This window comes from Adiantum capillus-veneris, chromosome 1 (assembly GCF_014529385.1).
Source record: "Adiantum capillus-veneris isolate H3 chromosome 1, ASM1452938v2, whole genome shotgun sequence".
Taxonomy (NCBI): Eukaryota; Viridiplantae; Streptophyta; class Polypodiopsida; order Polypodiales; family Pteridaceae; genus Adiantum; species Adiantum capillus-veneris.
Window position 1 is genome coordinate 158,730,136 of NC_140931.1, and position 18,227 is coordinate 158,748,362.

General features: G+C 42.6%; 1 protein-coding gene across 1 annotated transcript; it reads right to left on the reverse strand.

Annotated features, from left to right (window-relative positions):
- Positions 1 to 637: 637 nt before the first annotated feature.
- Positions 638 to 16,035, reverse strand: LOC147465887 (E3 ubiquitin-protein ligase At4g11680-like). Its single transcript, XM_086512782.1, has 3 exons — positions 15,702 to 16,035; positions 1,673 to 1,955; positions 638 to 1,130 (listed from the first exon to the last, which is right to left on the reverse strand). Exons 1-3 carry the CDS (start codon positions 15,809 to 15,811, stop codon positions 948 to 950), a joined length of 576 nt encoding a protein of 191 aa, XP_086368908.1. The 5' UTR covers positions 15,812 to 16,035; the 3' UTR covers positions 638 to 947.
- Positions 16,036 to 18,227: the final 2,192 nt, after the last annotated feature.

Below are 18,227 nucleotides of genomic sequence, written 5' to 3' on the forward strand. Positions count from 1 at the left end.
AGAATTCGAAATCAGTGTAAAAAAATTCCAAGATTTTTTTCAACCCATATTTCACTTTGCGAATATCTCACCTTAAAAACCGATCAAGCATTTGTTATTGCAATTCCTGAAAGTAGCTTGGTTAAAAAGACACACACACACACACACACACACACATACATATATATATATATATATCTGTGTATGTGTGTGTGTGTATATATATATATGTGTGTGTGTGTGTGTGTGTATATATATATATATATCTGTGTGTGTGTGTGTGTGTGTGTGTGTGTGTGTGTGTGTACACACATATATATGTATATATGTAGAGGGGTCCGAATCCTTAAAGAAATAAATCTTAAATTATGAATGTAGAAAGTTGGACAAAAGAATTGAGCTAGTGCTCAAGGTACTTATGATTGCTTAAACTTGTGCTCCCAAGAAAATTCATAGATTAGATATGACAATAACACAAAACCACTACTCTCCTTAGTTCAATATATGTTCTGATGATTGCGCGCACAGAGACACACACAAAGAGAGAGAGAGAGAGAGGGAGAGAGAGAGAGAGAGAGAGATGAATACTGGCTAAATAAACCTCACTTGGCAAGGCCAAAGAATTTTAAAACATTGCAACCCATTGCTCATTTGAAACTCAACTCTCAAATAAAGACATCACAATATGCGCAAGACAGGAGAAGATTTGAAGATTTTGTGTACATTTCCAAATTCCCACTAGTGTGTATGTACACCCACACATGCTAAGATTTGGTTACTTCTTAGCATGGGGAAAGGATAGGAGGGAACTTAGGAATAAGAAAGCTATATGGCAAGTGACATAAAAGCACATGGGCCAAAGCCCAAAAGGTAACTCTATAGTTGGGTATTAACAAGCCAACACAAAGAAAGATTCGAGCTCCACATCCACAAGCCTGAAGAAAGAAACAATGACATGTTTGTGATTGTCATAGCATCAATAGATCATCGGTTGAATGGTGATTGATATCGTGCTTGCAGAGCGGACATGTTGCGCTCATTCTCAACCACTTGTCTACACATAACATATGAAAATTATGTGTGCATGGAAGCTCTCGGACAAGGGCTCCCTCCTTGTATCTTGAGAGGCAAATGCAACAGCAAGAATTGTCCTGCATAAGTGAAAGCAAAATGCACACATTGAACATCACAAAAGGTCTCTCTCTCTCTCTCTCTCTCTCTCTCTCTCTCTCTCGCACACACACACACATACATTTAGGCTAGATGCTATCTAGCATGCACTTTCACAATTAGTCTCAAAGGCCATATTGGCTTTCCTTATTTATTTCTTTTGTGCGCACACACACAGCCCTAAGGCTAAAAAACTCTAAGGTAATTGAATTTTAATGAAATGGGAAAAATAATTAAGAGAATTGTTCTTTTAATGCATTGTTTGCTTAATGTGGACAATGAGGTAGGTAAAATAAGTGAGACTCTAAGAGGCTGACTCATTTTAACAGTGCATTGTTTCCTTCATATTATTAGCTTGGAGAGGGCATACTTGCGCACACTTTACTTCCTCCTAGACTTTGCATCTATGGGGACATTACACAAGATAACAATGCTTGTACACTCAACCTTGAGGAACTAATCCTCTCTCTCTCTCTCTCTCTCTCTCACACACACACACACACGCACACACACAAGTTTGCACCTTGGCATTGCTAGATAAGGCCGGTTGAGCAGACGAGCATGAGAGGGTGGAATGGGTGTGAAGGGGGAGGGCATGGATGGTAGCCTCCGAAGCACCGGCTCTTCGATCCATTTTGAGGTGGTGCATATAGCTGAAGTCATCATCGTCATCGATGTTGTCATTGTCATTGTCATGGGTGCACAAGGCTCGAATGAGAGTGGGCATGCAGCAATAGAGCGTGGAGCAAATGATCATGGGTACCGCCCACCTCACCAGGCTCAGTGTCAGCACCACAATCACCAACCTTCATCAATGCAACTTAACTTAATCAGTCACTAAGCTCCAAAATTACAACTCTCTCACATCAACGACTATATTTACACAAAAAGTTTTGGACAAATCCTCACAACATTTCCCACATTGTGACTTACCTCAACATCATGAGCCTCTGTGAGGGAGGCGCCGCATACCTAGCTAGGTATGGGGGCAGGGGACCGCCCCACCGGGCCGGTGGTCCCTTGCCCCCAATCGTACCTAGCTAGGTATGCGGTGCCTCTCGAACGGAAGCTCATGATGTTATGCATTGTATGAAAAACACTAAGAAAGACTCCGTTTTCCTACATCAGAAAATTTCTAAATCTTCTTGTGTTAGGCTTTCCAATGTCCCAACCTCAGATACATACTCAAGGAAATTATATCAGTCCATACCACACTTGTGACACTTCAAGAAACCAGGTCACTAGTTTTTCTTAATACAAATATCCCACATAATGTGGAAATTGCAAAAACAAACAAAAAGACACCAGGGCCCTTTGCAACCTGGCCCTTCAATTCAACAATTGATAAGCATAGCCATCTACAACATTACTAGCGGCCCTCATTTCTTTGTAGAGCCGCAAAAGTGCGATGCATCCACATGTGTCTTTCGTCCCCTTTGTACAAAAGCTCAAAACATGGGGAGGACTCTATAGCAAAACAACATCGCTACAACAGCCATATGCTTTTTTTTTTTTTGCCAAACTCACATTATCAGAGTGATTTATGTTAACAACCACCATATGTTATATATGATACAAACCTTGGAGCTGGGTCTAACAAACTCAATTTAATGTACTAAATTTTTTGTGGCACTTAATTTAACTCGGTGATACTTAGAAGACAGTGCGGCCAAAGGGGAAATTCAAGGTCTTTCAGAAGAAAAATTTATTTACTAGAGAAGCTAATAATATTCAAATGAATGTTTCCAATTAAAAGATTTAAATAAACAAGTCAATACTAAAGTAACGTCCAATGATAAAAATCCAAAGTCGAGAATTCATCTTGGCATATGAATTAGTTAATAAGTCCAAAGATAAAAATCTCATAAAAAATTCCATCATCCAAGTTTGATGAAGAGCGACAAGTGATTCGACAAACTCTAGACAAGTGATTCGACAAACACTATAAAGTGACTACCTTCCAAGTGTAAGGCACCTAAAGTGCTTGAGGTGAATTGTACATTCCTTGCGGAGTGATATAATATTTATCCACTCACAATTGTGCATATCGGAGGAAGAAAAGGAAAATCCTATCATAAGTTTTGGTAAAATAAGACACAACCATTGCCTCATAAAAAGCCTTGCTTCACATAAGTTCATTGAAAAGATGACGTAGAACGTATCCTAAGTGCTCATAGCTAACAGATGCTCTTGTTGACAAAAATTACTCATTGTTGTATATCGAGGAAAACTCACTTAAAATTCAGTGTCATCTTAGACTTATGGGAAAATCATCACCCATCAACAAAGTCCTTCCTTAGGCAAGCCAAAAGCATTTGATAGGATCTTGATCATAGACAAGAAAACAATGTAGAGGTAAACTTGATCATAGACAAGAAAATGATGTACAACCACATAGTCCTTTTAAGCAAGCCAAAAAGCATTACTGTTTTTTTTTTTTTCGGGGTGTGTGTGTATGTAGAACTCACAAATTTTTTGTTTATAAAGCATAACTGTTCTTGATCATAGATGAGAAAACAATGTAGATGTATTTTGGATCCCCCTTTCAAGTGTAAGGCACCTAAAGTGCTTGAGGTGAATTGTACATTCCTTGCGGAGTGATATAATTTATCCACTCACAATTGTGCGTATCAGAGGAAGAAAAGGAAAATCCTATCATAAGTTTTGGTAAAATAAGACACAACCATTGCCTCATAAAAAGCCTTGCTTCACATAAGTTCATCGAAAAGATGACGTAGAACGTATCCTAAGTGCTCATAGCTAACAAATGCTCCTGTTGACAAAAATTACTCATTGTTGTATATCGAGGAAAACTCACTTAAAATTCAGCGTCATCTTAGAATAATGGGAAAATCATCACCCATCGACAACAAAGTCCTTCCTTAGGCAAGCCAAAAGCATTTGATCGGATCTTGATCATAGACAAGAAAACAATGTAGAGGTAAACCTGATCATAGACAAGAAAATGATGTACAACCACATAGTCCTTTTAAGCAAGCCAAAAATCATTACTGTTTTTTTTTTTTTTGGTGTGTGTGTAGAACTCACAATTTTTTTGTTTATAAAGCATAAATGTTCTTGATCATAGATGAGAAAACAATGTAGATGTATTTTGGATCCCCCTTTCAATTCACCACTCATACTTGCATTCTTATATGCAACCAATAATTGAAAAATCTTATATAATAAATGCTCAAGTTACATTTTATTCACTCTCCATGGTTCAAATCCATTGTACAGCACAATCTACTTCACATGTGCTAAGAAGAAGAAGAACATGAACTTTGCAACAAAGAACCTTAGATAAACACTAGAAAGAGGAATCACAAAACAAACTTCTCACCCACTCTCTATATAGGTATATTTTTTGGCTCTATCTCATACCCATTAGGTGGAATCTTCGTAGATTCCACCTCTTTAGGATCGAGCTCATACCTTGAGGTGAAGGAGAACACTCTCTCGTAAGCCACTCCGTCGTGGAAAGCTCACTGCAGCATAGGGCGAACCTACAAGCAAACAAAAAAATTTGTATGGCCTGCGCCTTGTCCAAACCCCATTTGCATTCTTGCCAGTTGGAAGCTTCAAGCTTTCGCCCCCTAGCTTCCCCCGCCTACATCCGAACCTCCATCCCTAGTGTGGCACCTGACATTCGTGTGGCTTTCGTCCCCTTCCCCGTCCGCATCCTAACCTCCATCCCTAGTGTGCCACCTGTCAAGCTCCCGCCCCCAACTGACTCATTGGCTGCCAACTCTCCTTCCCTCTGGCCGGAGCCTGAACGGAACCTTTTGCCTTCATTTTTATCTTCTTCAAATGCGTATCCCCAGTCCTTTCCTTTACTTAATTTTTAGCTAAACCTCCCACAAGCATCTTGCTTGATTCCATCAAAACAAACGTTTCAAATACTTGAGCAACAACCTACCTCAATCTCAACATAATTTATATACTTGAGGACTCCAGACAGCCGAGGCGCGTCACTTTGTTCCAGTGGCTGGTTGCACACAGAGACACAACAGTAGGGAGCTGGCTTGTGCATAGTGGTCTCTCGGCCGCATATGTAGCCTGTGACCAGTTGGTGGAGAGTCAGCGTCACTGTCTTTGGGACTGTCCTTCGGCCCAGCAGGTGTGGCTACGAGTTCTTCGGCTGATGCCTTCCCTCTCCACGGCTCGACAGTACACTTGGGGGGCAGCGGCTTGGTCCACCCTCACGGGCCCGGCACTTCAGTTTCAGCTATCTTCCACCAGCAGGATGATAGTGAAGCAGGGGGGGCGACCTACACTCCAGCCTGCTACAGATCTTACTCCACATGAGTGGTGCAGTGAGAGAGAGGAGTGTTGAGAGCTCATCAGCGGCCTAGCTCTCTGGTTCATCTGGCGGGCCCGCTGTTTCCGCATCTTTGAGGCTCGCCCTGTGCCACCAGCAGAGACTGTTCGTGACTTTTGGCTAGAGATGATCCATACTCTCAGAGGACAGCTTGAGGGACTACAGGGCAGCTCCGACCGCATGCGAGAGCGCCGCGAGGCTTTCCTTCGACTCTGGCGCCCTGGGCCTTTCTACACCATTGTCCAGGGGGTGCCCAGATGGCACTACTGTCCACCTGTGTGGCTCTTTCCTCCTCCCATCTCTTGATTTAGCCTCATTGTATATATGCTGTTTTTTCATTGGGAGAGTCTCACCATCATGCTTGTTGTAGCCCTCTCCTGCAGAGGTGGATGTAGCCCTATGGGCAGTTTTCATTAACTAATAGAAGGATCTTTTTCTCGGAAAAAAAAATTTATATGCTTGAGAGCAATCACTGACTGGATATAAACAAGATGCAACATGTATCCATGATTTTCACAAAATGGGAGGAGGGGAAGTTTGCGTATATTCTCCCTCTCTCTCTCTCTCTCTCTCTCTCTCTCTCTCTCTCTCTCTCGTATTCAGACAAGCACAAAAATAGAGGGGACGAGAACCCCCCCCCCCCCCATTTTACATAAAATGTCACATTTTTCTCTCTCATGTAGCTCCATTCTCGCCTCGCATATGCTCACCCTCTACCTCTTCTGTGCACCTCTCTCTCTCTCTCTCTCTCTCTCTCTCTCTCTCTCTCTCTCTCTCTCTCTCTTACATGGTCGCTAGTGGCAAGCTAGGCGTTGAATAGGTAGGAGGTAGGGGCTAGCTAGTTGATTGCTTCTAAATGTTGAAATTGAAAAATACTTACAGCAAAGCAAAGAAGTTTTTTTACATCATTATGAATGACAATCCTATTAGTAGAAAGACTACATCCTCAAAGGGGCTCAACTCAAAGAAGTCATGCATATCACATGCATTTGAATGGTATTTTAAAATCTCTTATACTCAAATGGTATGAGGAAACAAGACCAACCAATGCACTTGAACAAAAGAGTTTCCTCTTTCGCAAATTTCCTCTTCAAAAGTAAAATTTCAGAGTGTATATATGTCTCCACAAAATACATAACCTTCCATAAGTTTCTCTGTATCCAATTGCTTGTAGACTACCATATCGCGTACTGTGTGAGAAATAGTTTCTAACTTCTAAACCACAACTCCAAAAGAGATGCTTTAAAGCTAGTTTTTTTTTGCAATTCATCAAATAAAAGTTATAAAGACATCGAGTTTTGAAATAAAGGTTTCCATAGCACAGCTACCGGTCGAGGACAAGAAATTTCTTCAAAAAGGATGAAAGAGCCACAACGATAGAAAACTTGCAAATTTCGGACATTCGATTAAACTTTATTGAGTTTGTATATGAGTTTAGTACTAGGTTGGTAACCTAACAAGACATAAAAGCCTCCTTTTAGGGTTTGGAAAAAATCTTGCAATACCATAGTTAGATTCACCATTTTTTTAAAAGAATAGAATGAGGTACCAAAAAAGTTGCATTTTTTTCATTCTGCTGACATATCGTCAAACATGCTCAATATTGTCAATCTATTTTTGGTTCCCTTGAACCTTAACATTCATGAGGAGTGATGGAGTATATCAATAGTATATAAAAGTTCTCACTAAGAGAAATCTTGCTCATAATGGTGAGTACTAAACATAGAAAACAAGAAAAAATTGGATTTTCCATTATGACCTCTAACTCTCACAAAAAAGGTTCTATAAATAAGAACAATGGAAGGTTATAACTAGATATTGATACTACCTACAAAATTTGCATAATTAGCCTAAGAAATTAGCAAACTTGATAAGACTAAACTAACTACACTAGAATGGCTTTGATTCTGCAATCACAAGGCTTGTACTACACACCACCCCTTTTACAAGCCATCATTGCTAGTGCAATTGTTCCATTATCTTTACTTTTGTTCTCTCTGAATTTGACTAATTAATGACCTTCATTATGATGAAATTTTGAGAAGGCCTATAGAGAGAGACTCCCATTATGATGAATGGTTTCAGTAGAGCCCACCTCCACACTACAAGAGGCTCTTCACATTAGCGACGCTTATAGCGACGCTCATAGCGACGCCAGCTGGGGTAAAAAAAATAACCGAGCGCGCCCAAAAACTCAGATCTCAGATCTGAGTTTTTCGACGCCCTCAAGCAAAGAGCAGGTAACGCTCTCCCTCACTCTCTCTCTCTCTCTCTCTCTCTCTCTCTTTTTCTTTTACACACACACACACACACACACACACACACGAGGAGAGGAAGGAGAGACAGGTATGCTCCTTCCCTCTCCTCATTCTCATGTTCCCTTCCTCTCTTTCTCTCTCCCTCGCTCTCTCTCTCACACACACACACATACACACACACATATAGTGTTTTTGAGAGAGAGAGAGAGAGAGAGAGAGAGAGAGAGAGAGAGAGAGTGCAAAAACGCACACACATACATAAACAAAGAATGCACACACACATTGAGAGAGAAAAAGAGAGAGAGAGCATGCATAAACAAAAAACGCACGCATTGAGAGAGGAAAAGAGAGAGAGAACATGCATAAACAAAAAACGCACACATTGAGAGAGGAAAAGAGAAAGAAAACATGCATACGATCCAAAAAAACGCACACACATTGAGAGAGAAAGAAAGAGAAACTAAGGGAGCGTCGTAGGAAGCTAATTAAAATTAAAAGACCTAAAGATCTAGCCGACGAGGAGTTGAACTGAAGACCTATTATTCAAGAGAGAAATGGCATAATCAATCTATCATACTTGGCATGGGTGATAGAAAGGTTATACCATTTATCTCTTTTTATTGGCACACACATCCACACACGCGCACACACACAGGAAGAAGAGAGTTATAACGTCGTAGGAAACTATTTTAAAAGACGTTAAAGATTAGGTTATATGTAGACTTACATTAAATTAGATTTAGGTTTATTTTTAACTAGATTTACATTTATTTAAGCTAGATTTAGATTTATGTTATATTAGATTAGATGCGGGTCTCCATAGACTGCGATGCCTGCATGAAGCGGGTGAAGAAAGCCCTCAATGGAATATAGGGTATTGCTGCCTTCACTCATAGTGGGCTCCGTCGATCCAAAAGTACTGGTGAAATGTCTTCAGAAGATAGGGAAGAAGGTGGATCTTCAGGGCGGCAAGAGTCACTACATCCCCGACACAATGACCATATAGACAACCTCTAGTCATTAGACTTACGTTAAATTAGATTTAGCTTTATTTTTAGTTAGATTTACGTTTATTTAGATTTACGCTTATTTACGTTAGATCGAGTCCACGCAAGAATTACTTACGGTTTAGGGTTTAGAGTTAGACGAACAGTGAAAAGATCTACTGTGAAAAGATGTTAAGATGAAGTGAAGTGCTACAGCTAGAGAAGAGGCAAAGGGATTTTGTCCACTACATGCAGTATCATGTAGACGTGGGTGTCTAGATTTCTTGTACCCACAAATATAGGTATTGACCAATAAAGACGAGATTATAACCCGGTGGTTCTGATCTCCGTGCACCTCTAGACCGAGGTGTGCGGAGATTGGACATGACTAGAGAATGTGAGGTAAAGAGAGAGAGAGAGAGAGAGAGAGAGAGAGAGAGAGAGAGAGAGAGAGATAAGACGAAGAATGCCAATAGAATATTAAATTTGTTGTCTAGGTTATAAGTTTTTTATCCTCATTATGAGTAGCGACGAGGATGTGGGACCGTCCAACCGAAACACCTATCTCTCAACGAGGGTCTTATGTCCTTGTAATCAATGCAAGCATGCTGTGCGACGGACAAGACGTGTTTCTTTGCAGCACGTTCGTGAATTTGGCGAGTTCGATCCATCTATTATAGATCGAGTTGTTGCCAATTATAACTCGTCGGACTCTGACGCTGGCCAACAAGCAGCAATCTTGCAACCCAATAGACGTGTTCGCAGGCGCTTTGGTCAAGCAGCATATGTGAGGCCACAAGATGTAGCCTCTGACAGCTCGGGGGATGATCATGCAGAGCACATTCCCAACGAGGCAATGTTTGAGCCCGAGATTGATGAAATGATCGAGACGATCATGGATTCAGAAAGGCTTATCTATGATGATATGAAAAGTGAAGCCGATACATCATTGTATAATGGAGCACGTATGTCTAGATTGACAGCACTCCTGGTTCTTCTCAACATGCAGGCAAAGTTTGGATGGAGTGACACTAGCGTCACAGCGCTTTTCAGGTGATCTATTACAATTAGTTTACTTTAATAGAACTCATGGTGTATAATGATCTGATAGATTTTTACACGACTGTATCATATTTTTATGTTGTGTAGATTGCTGAAAGAGCACATTCTACCAGCTGACAATGTGATGCCAGATTCCCGAGATGAAGCAAGAAAGATTTTGCGAAACTTGGGGATGGATTACAATTCTATCCACGCTTGTCCTAATGACTGCATTCTTTTCAGAGGGGAATACACAGACATGGAGAAGTGTCCGAAATGTGATTCCGAAAGATATCGAGTAGATCTCCACGGGACAAAAATTCCACAAAAGGTTTTGCGACATTTTCCTTTGCTTCCTCGCATCAAGCATTTCTTCGAATGTAAGTCCATGGCCGCCCTAGCATCATGGCATGAGGAGAATAAATCTTCGGATGGTGTGCTACGAATTCCTGCAGATTGCGCAGCCTGGAAACATATAGATGGAACATGGTCGGATTTTGCCAGGGAAGCTCGAAATTTGCGCTTAGGCCTGGCTATGGATGGCGTAAATCCATTTGGTCAAAGATCAACATCTTACAGTGTATGGCCCGTTGTCATCGTCAACTACAACATTCCCCCGTGGTTGACTACGAAGAAGGGGCACCTATGGCTAAGCTTGATTGTGCCAGGGCGATATAAAGTGGGGAATATGGATGTGTATCTTCGTCCACTATTGGAAGAGCTACAACAATTGTGGATTGGCATAGAGGTGGTGGATATGAGCCGACACACAGGACGACGGAATGCTTTGATCAGAGGTATTCTAATGTGGACCATGCATGACTATCCCGGGCTAACAGAATGCTCAGGTGATCTATTGACACTCCTCTCTCAGACACTGTAAATCTGGTTTTTCCCCATAGTTGATCTATTATCATGTGTATACATGCAGGGCTTCAAACAAGCGGATACAGAGCATGTGTCACATGTGGACCTAGACTGAATGCACGTAGGGCACCCTCACTGAAGAAGCAAATCTACGAAGGTCATCAAGCGTATCTTCCGGAGAATCATGTGTTACGCGACGGCTTTTTGGGAAGAGAGCCACCAAGGATGTCTGCACAAGCATGGTTAGAGCAGAAGGAGATGTGCGATGACGGATTGCCTCCAGGGATGAAGAGACTATCTCTATGGTACGAGTTACCATACTGGCCTCGACTCGTGATCAATCACTTGCTCGATCCAATGCACATATTCAAGAATGTGGGTAATCTACTATGGGACCATTTGACCGGCAAGAAAGATACTTTGGGAGCCAGAGTTGACCTTAGAAATGTGGATCGTATGGAGCAATATTGGCCGCAAACAGCGTCTGATGGATCGATAAAACTTCCTAAAGCACCATGGATTTTCACAGGAGCCCAAGAACGCAAAGTAAAAGAGGCCATTCGATCTTTGCGGACCCCCACTGGCGTAATGCACTCGCTCCGAACGTGTTTTACTAAAGAAGGAAAGCTTACCGGTTTGAAGTCACACGATTGGCATAAAATGTGTCAGGTACGTTCATAGTGGACTTTAATATCATTGCATAAAATGTGGACTTTAATATCATTGCTGCACATACTTTACAGTTTATCTTACCGGTTGCCATTGAGGGATGTTTGTCTCTCGACATCCGTAACACAATCTACAAACTTGCAAAGCTGGTGCAATGGATCTCACAAAAGGAGATCGACGTAGACTCCATACCATTCGCCAAACTAAATGCTGCGGAGCTTGTGTGCATGTTTGAGAAACATTTTCCTACTACAATGCTAACCAAGGTAAGTTTGCAATGTACGACTAGCAAGTGACTTTATTTATAAACGTTTGAACGGCCACTCATAATCTTTGTTCGTTGTAGTATAAGTCATACACAGCAGCATGGTGTAAAGGTCGACATTTTAGGGTGGAACGAATCGACAAAAAGCGTTTTACTCAAGATTGTGGAATCATGGCAAAATTTGAACAGTCTAGTCGACGACGTTCCTCTGATGCAGATCCCGTGGTGGCGGAACTCACTTACTTCGGCACGCTGCAAGAGATTTTGAGGATCGATTACAGAGGATTTTTTGTCGACTTGTTCGACGTGCAATGGTTCAAGATAATCATGGAGGGTCGAAACGCTACTGTGCGTAGAGGAGAGTCTGGTTTTCTTGAGGTGGATTCTACTAAGAAATGGACTGACCTAAGAGACACTTTCGTACTACCCGAGCATTGTGAACAAGTAAGTATATAAATAGTTAACATCCCCCTTTTACAAGTTATGTGCTTGAAAGCTCTCATGTAAGTTATGTGGCTCTGGCAGGTAGTATTTCATCCTACAAAGTCTACATCAAACTGGTGGTACGTCATAGAGTTAGCCCCTCGTAGTGCAAGGACGTATGAAGGCTACCATGTGCCAATCACAACGACATCAATGGAGGAGATCAGAGAAGATGCTCAATCAGAAGCCGCTGCGGTGGTGCCAGACGAGCATCAAGATGCTACTGCTCTATATGGGGTGCATGCAGAGGAGCTACAAAATGAAACAGAGGATATGTGTTTAAACGGAGAGCTCTATATAGATATAGGAAGTTATGCTGAGTTATGCGAGGATGAGAGAGAGATCTCTTAAAGCCACAAATATTGTATTTGAACAATTTTGCTCCGTGCTGTAAAAGCTCTAGCTCTCTAAGTAGCTTCCATGGTGTGTAACGCTCTTTTCTACTCGCGCTCACATCTTTTGATTGAAAATTCTGAGTTTTCGACTTGCCTCTTCTACCACTCGATTCATTGCGTCATTGTATTTATATGCGTCATTACGTCATTGTATTTAATGGTCTTTGCGTCATTGTCTACTCTATTCATTCAATATTAAGTTTAAATATTCGTGTGTTTAATGCAGGTATGGATGATGAGGAGTTTCTTTCTTCTTTGTCACCGCAGCAGAGACAGTGGTACGTGGAGCGTCATCGCTCTGGCGCATCATCGCGCGTTCCTACACCATCCGCATCTCCCTCTCTTTCGGAGCATTCGGCGCGCTCCGAAGCTTCGGCGTCGACGAGACGAGCGTCACACTCTTCTAGACACCGGCGCTCTAGTGGTGGCGGTGGCGGTTGTTGTGGGGATTCCGCCACCGATGCCTCCACACCGCCTCGTGTTCGACGAGGCTCTTTACCCTCCCCTTCTTTGCCCGCCCCCACACCAGCCACAGCATCGCCGTCTACGCCAGGTTTTGCACGGCTGACTGTTCCTAGAAGCTACACACCTCTACCTACTCCGCCAGGAGCCACCCCACTCGACACTCCTCGCTTCGGGGCCCAGACGCCGGTGGAGACACCTGACGTCCGTACCCCCATCGACACGCCGCTAGAGACCCCTGCCGGGACACCCAGGTTCACGCGTCACCGGCCAGAGGGCTTGCCTTACTCCGTCGACATCAGCGGCGGCATCATCATGGATGATGACGGCAAGAAGGTGATCTCGCGCATGCGTGGTCTTTGCTCTCAGCTGTTTAGACACTATATACTAAACAAATGGAGTGAAGTACAAAGTGATTTAAAAAACAGAGTCATCAGCATACTTCATGATGAGTTTCCCGTTCCAACACGGGATCAGCGCTTCAATGAAGACCTGATGAAGATTCGAATGCGCGAATACTGCAAACACAAGCGTTCCGAAGTGCAAAAAGCAATCAAGAATGGGTGGAATAGGCCAGATTGGCTGGCCAAAGAAGATTGGAAGAATGCGAAGAAAGCAGCGCGCGAGAATCCCGACAAGTGGAAGCAACAAAAGGATGCAGCCAGAGCGCGAGTAGAGGCAGGGAGCTCGCACCACTTGGGGAGCGGTGGATGGGCATCATTTGAGGCCGATTTTGTAAGTCTTTTCACATTGCTCTTTATGCATGTTCGATAGTTTAGGGTTTATGAGTTTTTTAGTTCTAACATAATGAAATCTTTGTATGTTTTGACAGTGGTCGATGACAGGACGTGATCCCACACCGTACGAGCGCGAGTACGCAGGCAGGAAGGGCTTAAACGCCCTGATGGACATTTTCAGTTCTCGCAGCGGCATGGTTAGTATTAGGGTTTACTCTTTTTTATTTTTTGTATTGTTTTATAAATGTCGTTATACGTTTATACTTACTGAAAACTGTCTTATTGTCTTTTTTTGCAGAATCCGACAGATACGTCGCTTGGACGCGATGAGACGTCTGATTAGACGACGTCAGTTTAGCCGTAGCTAGATAGCATTAGTTTAGGGTTTCTCATAGCTTATGTATCATGAAACGGATTTTATACGTCTTTTTGAACCATGTATATTATTACATTTGTCACCGCAATTCCTTTTGCCAATCAATTCTTTATGCCTATGATGTTGTACAATTGTCATTATTACATTTGCCAATCAATTCAGTTTGTCTATGATGTGTACAATTGTCAATTTTGCAAACAATGCGTCTTGTGGGTGACTATTTTGGGTCTATTATTTACCTTTGCACTTTTTTTAAAAAGTGAATCAAGTACAATATGGTTGATGGGTGGCAGGCATTCAATGCTCTGCCACCAAAAAAATATTCTCTCAGGCGTCGCTATATGCGTCGCTATTTATGGCTCTGTAGCGTCGCTATATGCGTCGCTATACTCTTCTGTGAGAGCGTCGCTATAAGCGTCGCTATAGGCGTCGCTATGAGCGTCGCTATATAGAGACGTCTATAGCGACGCCTATAGCGACGCCTATAGCGACGCATATAGCGACGCTCTCGTAGCGACGCTTTTAGCGACGCTTATAGCGACGCCGGGGGTTATAAAAACCCAGTGTATTTCCGTCGCTAAGAGCGTCACAAGAGCACATAACCTCTTGTAGTGCCACAAAATACACAATACACAAAAGGACTCCACAATATACAGAAAGACAAGAGGCTAACATTGAGTCCTACTGCTTTTGTAGGTTGGGTGGCTCCCATGTTCCTCAATCGTGGACTCGAGATAGGGCGGCTCCCTTTGTATCCAATCTATTGTACCTTATATGAGTTTGATGTTGTCTTGTGAGAGGGGGGCATCTGAATTACATGGCCTCACTGTGCTAATCTCTAGCCATGGCGACGCCAAGGGACGTAAAGGGAAACCATGGCTACATAAGGAGCCCCTCTTTCACCGATGCGGATAAATTTTGACCGTTGGTGTCTATATGGCACTAGCAAGTGTGGTTGATTTTTTGATTTTATTGATCTTCAAATTTTTAATGACGAACGCTGCTGTCAATGTTGCCACATAGACAGAACCCGAAAAGTCCACTATGTAAAAATTGCATATAACACGCGCGAACAAGAAGTAATTTAACAATTTTTTATCTATATATTTTCAAGTATTATATGTACTCTTTATGTATGCATTTTTGTAAAAAAACAACTAGCTCTTATGTATGAAAATTTTCACTTTCTCGATTAAAAAACCCTTTATGTAGTATATTTTTTGTAAATGTACTTAATTATAAATCCCTTATTTTGTTCTCATGTACTATCTACCATATTTCTTAATGGCTCGAGATTTATCACCACGCCACTCATATTTCCTAATGGCTCTAGATTTATCACCACCCCACTCATTGTGTTGATAATTCTTTTTGGGTTGATATATAACTCACTCACTCATTGAAACCAGACTGTTCCTTGAAATATCATTATCATTGACAGGTAACTTAAGGCGACACTCTTGACCTTACTGCTAACAGACAGTAATCACTTCGTCTGCCTAGCGATGGGCTTAGCATATGAATACTGCAGGAGAAGGGTAGTAGGCTGTGGGTGATCGCTCACAAACGTTGTAGGTAAAGTAACCGTTGAAAGTGTTATCTCTCTCTCTCTCTCTCACACTCACACTCACACACACTTTGTACAAAGTACATACACACGCACAATGTATGAGGAGAGAGAGAGGGAGGTACCTGCAAAGGGCGAGGCAGGTGCTGGAGGGCCGTTCTCCAAAAGCCCACATGTTGCCCATCACAAACCACACGGTGATCAAGCAATCCCCACAACACTTGAGCAGTTCCATCGCGCGCGTGCTTCTGTGTGGCGAGAGAGAGAGAGAGAGAGAGAGAGAGAGAGAGAGAGGGATGGTTTATGTGCAAGGCAGTGAAGTACAATCGATCTGAACTTGAAGCAAACCTGTATACATGCGGAGAGAGAGAGAGAGAGAGAGAGAGAGAGAGAGAAGCAACACTGCTGCCTCAACTCATCATATACTGCACTATTCAAATGAAATGCAGAGGGAACTGTGCGTGATGACTCACTTATGATGAGAGAGAGAGAGAGAGAGAGAGAGAGAGAGAGAGAGAGAGCCTTATCCGAATCTGTGAGAGGGAAACGTGCCCAACGCTCGGGGTAGACAGAGTCAACGTAAGCGACGTGTGCCGCATATAAATGGAGTCGTCTCCATGGGCCGTGGGCCCAAAAATATCCTATTTATCGCGTGACCTTTTATAGCAAACACCTAGGTTTTTAATGTAAGAGCTGGGTCGCACTGAGGGGCAGGGGGAGCAGTGGGGAGAGCGGATTCTCTATATTTGGTATCTCCTACAATGAAGGCAAGGAAGTCGAACTCATATGCTAGCTACTAGCCCTTTGAAAAACAAGGGAGACTAAGCTATTTTTATGGACGCCAACTAACCAGCGTGATTGTTGGAGATGGCGACCAATGAAGCAACAATCTTCAGCTCCACTTTTCATCAGGTTTTTTGTAACTTTTATGGAGAGTATGTGAGTGGGACCAGAATTTCGTTAATCGGCTGTTAACTCTGCTAATGCTGGGGCTACTCGGCTCTAAGTGCGTAATTCGTCCTCCTCGTCGCTATATCTTACAAAAGGGATGAAATCTAGGATTGAATCCACAACCTGGAGATGAGAAGCATGTGCCCTAACCACATCTCCCATGCACGTCCTTGTGGAATGTTGATGCCTTCCTTCACTGTTGGTGTGAAAGCATATCACAACATAGAGGTAAACTCGGATACAAAAGTAAACTCAAGTACCCCCAAATTTACACGGGTGCAAAAGTAACCTCGAATACCTCCGAGTTTACTTTTGTACTCGATTTGACTTTCACAACAAGATCTACGACGTTCGATTGATGTCGGGGCCATATATCGATGGGGGCCTTTGATCTTGTCTGATCCCATGCCTGTGTGAGATATAGTTGAGGCTCCCCAAGAAGCAAGTTGTCTATTAGTGCTAGAAGGAGCTAGGCTAAAGAGTGTGGAGAGAGATTCAGCCAAAGCGGGTTTCTCCTCAATGCAGCTACGTATTATTCATAAGATATGTACATGGTGGTGGGCATGAAATGGCACCCATATTGCATGGTATTCATGGACGTGTTGGGTTGGGGTGGCTCTATCATTCACAAAATATGTACATGGTGGAGGGAGTTCCTCCTGCTTTGGTGAAATGGCACCCATATTGCATGGTGTTCGTGGACGTGTTGGGCTGGGGTGGCTCTATCATGCAGGTTTCTCCTTGGGGTTTCATGTTTTCCTGATGATGGGTGGGTTGGTGCTTTGCTTCCAGGTCATGAGCTTCGGGGTTGGCATCGGTAAGTGGGATTCCTCCACCTGGCGCTACTTCAGATGGGTTTCTTGCCCTTGTTTGTGATCTGCTGGTTCGCAAATTGTTGTGAAGGCGGGGGACTAATTGAGAACATGAAGGAGATCTCTCTGGCTTGGTGGTAGCCATTGCTTCATTCTCATGCCTATTGGGGTCATTATCAACGATTGCTCTTTTTACCTCTAAGATGTATATGTGCATGTCTAGTGATCTTCTCGTGTATTCATCAATCTTTGGGATGATTTGCCGTCTTCTAGGACTGGTGGTAGTAGCTAGTACATGGGATGATCTGTTTAGTCTTCTAGAACTGGTGATAGCTAGTACATCCCAATGATATGTTCAATTTTATATATGTATGGATTGTTGGCTTCTTTTGAAAGCCAATCTTTCATGTTCCTTTGATCTCTTGGGCACACAGTAGATCTCTTGGGCACATAGTAGCAGAGAGTCAAAGCAAAAACAAGACCTGTTGCTAAATTGGCTTTATCAGACAAAAACATAATTCTAAATGAATTATTGGATGCAGATAATTGAAAAAAAAAGGGAATCCTCCAAGGTCTTTGCACCCATTTGTAGACTTTCCCTACAAACCCTCTGGTGGTTGAGCAACCTTTGAAGCGGTGGCTAGAAACTTCAATTGTTGCCTTGCATCTTGAGCATATGCCAATGCTAATAGGAAGCTAGCTATGGGGGGTGTAGCAGGTGAGGGTTCACCATGGCGGGTGCAGGTGCAGTAGAACAAGAGCGAGAGAGGAGAGAGAGAGAGAGAGAGAGAGAGAGAGAGAGAGAGAGAGAGAGACAGAGTTCGACACTCAGCACAAAAGAAAACTCACGCTATGATTGATTGATATTTGTGTAAAAATAACCTTACA

Coding starts and splice junctions, on each gene's coding strand:
- LOC147465887 (XM_086512782.1), bottom strand. CDS start 15,811: ATGGAACTGCTCAAGTGTTGTGGGGATTGCTTGATCACCGTGTGGTTT. Junction 1,956..15,701: donor ACCTGCCTCGCCCTTTGCAG/GTACCTCCCTCT, acceptor GCATTGATGAAG/GTTGGTGATTGTGGTGCTGA. Junction 1,131..1,672: donor CCTTATCTAGCAATGCCAAG/GTGCAAACTTGT, acceptor TCACTTATGCAG/GACAATTCTTGCTGTTGCAT.